The following is a 4,403-nucleotide window of genomic DNA, read 5'->3' as shown; positions in this document are numbered from 1 at the left end:
TGATATGATTTGTTAATATATTAATATGACTTTTAATTTTTACTTCTATATATCTGTGTATTTTTATTAGGTATTTTTTAAAATATTCATTGCACATGACTGTATACATGAGTATACCCTCACACAAATATATGTCACACACTGTGAACACCACCACCATGCTCTTCTCTCCTGCCCTTTCTCACTACTCAACTTCTTCCTATCCCCTTATTCTCCTTGGCACTCTTCCCTCTGTTATCAAGTCTTATATGCATGCATGATTTTTCATAGTTCTATAAAATATACAAACCACACTGACAGAAACACAATATTCTTCCTTCTGGGATTGGATTTATCTGTTTAATATTGAGAATTCCAGTTGCACACATTTTTCTGAGAACTATAACTTTATTCTTCAAGATTAGAAAAGACCGGCCATCATTGGTAAGAGAGGCCCCCTGGCCTAGCAAGCTTTATATGCACCAGTACAGGGAAATGCCAGGGCCAAGGAGTAGGAGTGATTGGGTAGGGAAGCAGGGTCGGGGGAGAGTATAGGAGGCCTTTGGGATAACATTTGAAATGTAAATGAAGAAAATATCTAAAAAAAAAAAAAAAGATTAGAAAAGAGTCCATTGTGTATACACACCACACATTTTATCCTCCTGTTGTTAGACACTTAAGTTGTTTGAAAACTTAGCTATTATGAAAAGTATGGCAATAAACTTTGAAGAGGAAAAATGCATTGCTTTCCATAAAGGCAATATGTAAGCCATGTAGTAGATATATCTCTTCTACTTTAATAGAAGCAATCTACATTGCAAAACAAAGCAAAATGATTGCTTATGTAAATTACTGAAAATATTTGATATTATGATCAGGAAAAGTACCTATTATCATGGAAAATGTTTCAGGAAAAAGTAATAGCTCTAAAAAAATGTGGTTCATATTGCTATGTCTTAACTCATTGCCTTCATGCTTAAATCTGAAGATATATCAGAAATTTGCAACATGAGGATCAATCTACACATTATAACCTCCTCGTCTAATGTCATTTCATTTGTTCATAGAATGACAGAAAACAATGAAACAACAATCTAGCTCTTTGTCATGCTGGAATGGAAAACTTTCAACACAGCCTTCCATATCTGCTTGGTCTTCACACTGTAGATGATGGGGTTCATGACAGGAGGGATCAGCAGGTAGGCATTGGCAATCAGAGTATGGACATATGGTGGAGCTCGTTTACCAAATCTGTGGACAAAGGACAGACTAATCAGTGGAATATAGAATACAGCCACAGCCCCAATATGGGAGATACATGTGCTGAAGGCTTTCTTCCTCTCTTCTGGGGAAGCAATGCTGAGGACAGTTCTGATGATCAGGACATAGGAGAGGATGATGAAGACAGAGTCAACTCCAGCAGTGGAGATCAGGGCAGTGAGCCCAACTGCACTGTTGATCCTGGTGTCTGTGCATGAGAGCTTCATGACATCGGGGTGGAAACAGTAGGAGTGGTGGAGCACATGGCTGCTACAGTAGGATAATCTTTTAAGAAGGACAACCATAGGAGTTAGTATCAGTGTGCCTCTGGTAACAATTGCTACTCCAATCTGAGCTATTTTAAGGTCAGTTAAGACCGAAGCATACCTAAGAGGGTTGGAGATGGCCATGTAACGATCAAAAGCCATAGCCAACAGCACTGAGGATTCCATGACAGTGAAGAGTTGAATAAAGAACATTTGTGACAAGCAAGCATTGAAACTGATCTCTCTGGCATTGAACCAGAATATCCCCAGCATGGTGGCCAGAGTGGAGATGGAGAGCCCGAGGTCAGTGGTGGACAGCATGGAGAGAAAATAATACATGGGCTCGTGGAGGCTGGGCTGGGTGATAATGACAAAGAGAATCAGGCTGTTTCCTGACAGAGCAGTTGCATAGAGAAAGCAGAAGGGAATGGAGATCCAAGTGTGGAAGGCTTCCAGCCCGGGCACTCCAGTGAGCAGGAAAATGATGGAAGAAGCTGTGGTGTTCTGGAAGGTTGACATATTGAATTCAAGTATTTAACTTGCAGCTGAGGACCCTGCAAAGACAAGTTTGGTCATTCAAAGACTGCACTATCAAAAAAGATGTGAAATTTTCATATAAGATAGTCATAAACAACTACATATTATGTAAATATTATGGACAGTTTGATGTTATAATTCTTATCATGCTCAGGCCAAAATTCTTACAAATGCATAGTCTACATTTGATGGGGATCAAATGTTCTGCCATTTACTAAATCGCCAGATAACATATAATTGCAGTGAGTGAACCTCTGTTTTCTTACCTCTAGCTTAATGTTGATGTTCCTATCCAACAAGACTGGTATGAGGAATACACTTGGTAATATAAGAAAAAGCTCAGCAGAGTGGTGCACTGACATAAATCTCACAAGTACTAATTTTGTTTATTGTGACCCATTTATAACAAGCAATACAGGGGATCGTCTAGATGACCACCAATAGATGACTGGATAACATATAGCATAGTGGTGCACAATGAGGTTTTATCTGACCACTGAGAAAACCAAATGTGCTGGGAAATGAGTGAAAACCAAATGTGCTGGGAAATGAGTGAAAACCAAATGTGCTGGGAAATGAGTGAAACCAAATAACACTAGATTAAGTGAAATAAGACATAGTCACAAAGATAATGTCACATTTCTCTCCTATGCCTAGGTACACACACACACACACACACACACACACACACACACACACACACGGTGCATACATATACACATATGTGTGAAACTAAAGTACAGCTTTGGTGAGAATGGAGACTAAAAATTTAGAGAAAAAAAAAAGAGAATCAAAAGGATGAAAAGTACTGTATGAGTTTCTCCTCTAAGAATAATCTAGTTGCTCTCTGTCTGTTTGAGAAAGAGTCTCAATCTGGCATGCTAGTCTGAAACTTACTATACATACCAGGTTTGCTTCAAAATCATCACTGCCTCTGCTTCCCAAATGTTCGCATTAAGTATGTGAGCCAGGACACCTGGAACAATCTAGTTTTAGTGTATATGCATGTGCATGCATGTAAATGTACATGTGGGGTAGGGGGTTTAGAACATGAAAGCAGAAAGGGAGTTAACTCTGAGAGGGAACAGACAAGTGAGTAAGGATGGAGACTGTGGGATGATTGGGTGGAGCATATGAACAGAGTGCAAAGTTAGATATGCATAAAAAGGTCCTAGCATATAACATTATTTTTATGCTAAATAAGATTTAAACCATTTAATTATCTTCTAAAAAAAAAAAAAAAAAAAACCCTACCTAAAAAGAATTCTCCTTAGCTGACAGGCTAATTAGCATGTCTTTTAAAAGCAAGCAAGCCTTGACCTGAATATCTTCATTTCCTCATCTAACGCTTTCTTTCCCTGTGATCGGCAGCAATGTGTGTGATGAGCTCATCACTAGCTAGAAAATGGGTGTGTGATGGACTTTGCCAAGGTGGTGGTATGCAAAAGTACATCGATTTGGTAAGTTCATTGTTCCTTTCATTTAGATCTCTTTTTAACTTGTGTGCTGCTTTACTCCTTAGTACTAGATTTTTGCTCACAGTCCAGTGACAGGCATCTACTCATTTAAAGAAGACATACTGCTACATATTTTTTTAAAAAAAAATAAAATGGAATAAACATTTCTTGCCCTTCTTTTTCTTATGCTTATTCCTCTTCCATTCCCTCTCTGATATTGCAGGCAAGGATGTTAAGACTATGACCTAAGACTAACTTGTTTCCCAAACACCAGTTCTTTGGGTGTGATGTCTTTGGGCGTCTTTATCTTCTGTTCCATCACCTCTACTTTAAAGAGTGCTTGTGCCATTTTAGCAACATTACATTAACAGTTTAAGTAATTGTTCTTTCCTATAGTCAAAAGGTTTCTAGACTTCTCCCATGTCAATTCTGGTGGAATCTACAGAAAACCACTATTCATTTTATTTCTCTAATTCATCTCTTTATTTCTCTCATCATAAATTCAAAGTATTTATCTCTATATTCACAATCACAATATAGAGTTTCCCAAATACCATGTCCAATATGATGGACAATATAGTGGCCAATGTCACTTTTATTGTGACCTGCTCAGTTGTCTACCTCCAGAAACATGTTAAATAACAGCGTGGACTTCTTCACCAGAATATCAAATGGAGCAAGTTCCCTCACACAGGTATGCTTTCTTCAGTTTATGTTGTGGCAGCAGCAGCAGCAGCTGCTACTGCTGCTGCTGCTGCTGCTCCTCCTCCTCCTCCTCCTCCTCCTCCTCCTTCTTCTTCTTCTTTTTCTTTTTTCTTCTTTTTCTTCTTCTTCTTCTTCTTCTTCTTCTTCTTCTTCTTCTTCTTCTTCTTCTTCTTCTTCTTCTTCTTCTTCTTCTTCTTCT

The 4,403-nt window shown here is 38.4% G+C and overlaps 1 protein-coding gene across 1 annotated transcript; it reads right to left on the bottom strand.

Annotated features, from left to right (window-relative positions):
- Nucleotides 1–1,073: 1,073 nt before the first annotated feature.
- LOC110298944 (olfactory receptor 51F2-like) lies at nucleotides 1,074–2,024 on the bottom strand. Its single transcript, XM_021168489.1, has one exon. The coding sequence runs from the start codon at nucleotides 2,022–2,024 to the stop codon at nucleotides 1,074–1,076; it is 951 nt and encodes a 316-aa protein (XP_021024148.1).
- Between the last annotated feature and the right edge of the window lie 2,379 nt (nucleotides 2,025–4,403).

Source organism: Mus caroli, chromosome 7 (genome assembly GCF_900094665.2).
Source record: "Mus caroli chromosome 7, CAROLI_EIJ_v1.1, whole genome shotgun sequence".
Lineage (NCBI taxonomy): Eukaryota > Metazoa > Chordata > Mammalia > Rodentia > Muridae > Mus > Mus caroli.
Note: the sequence above shows the minus strand (reverse complement) of the source record. Positions and strands in the feature narration are given on the sequence as shown.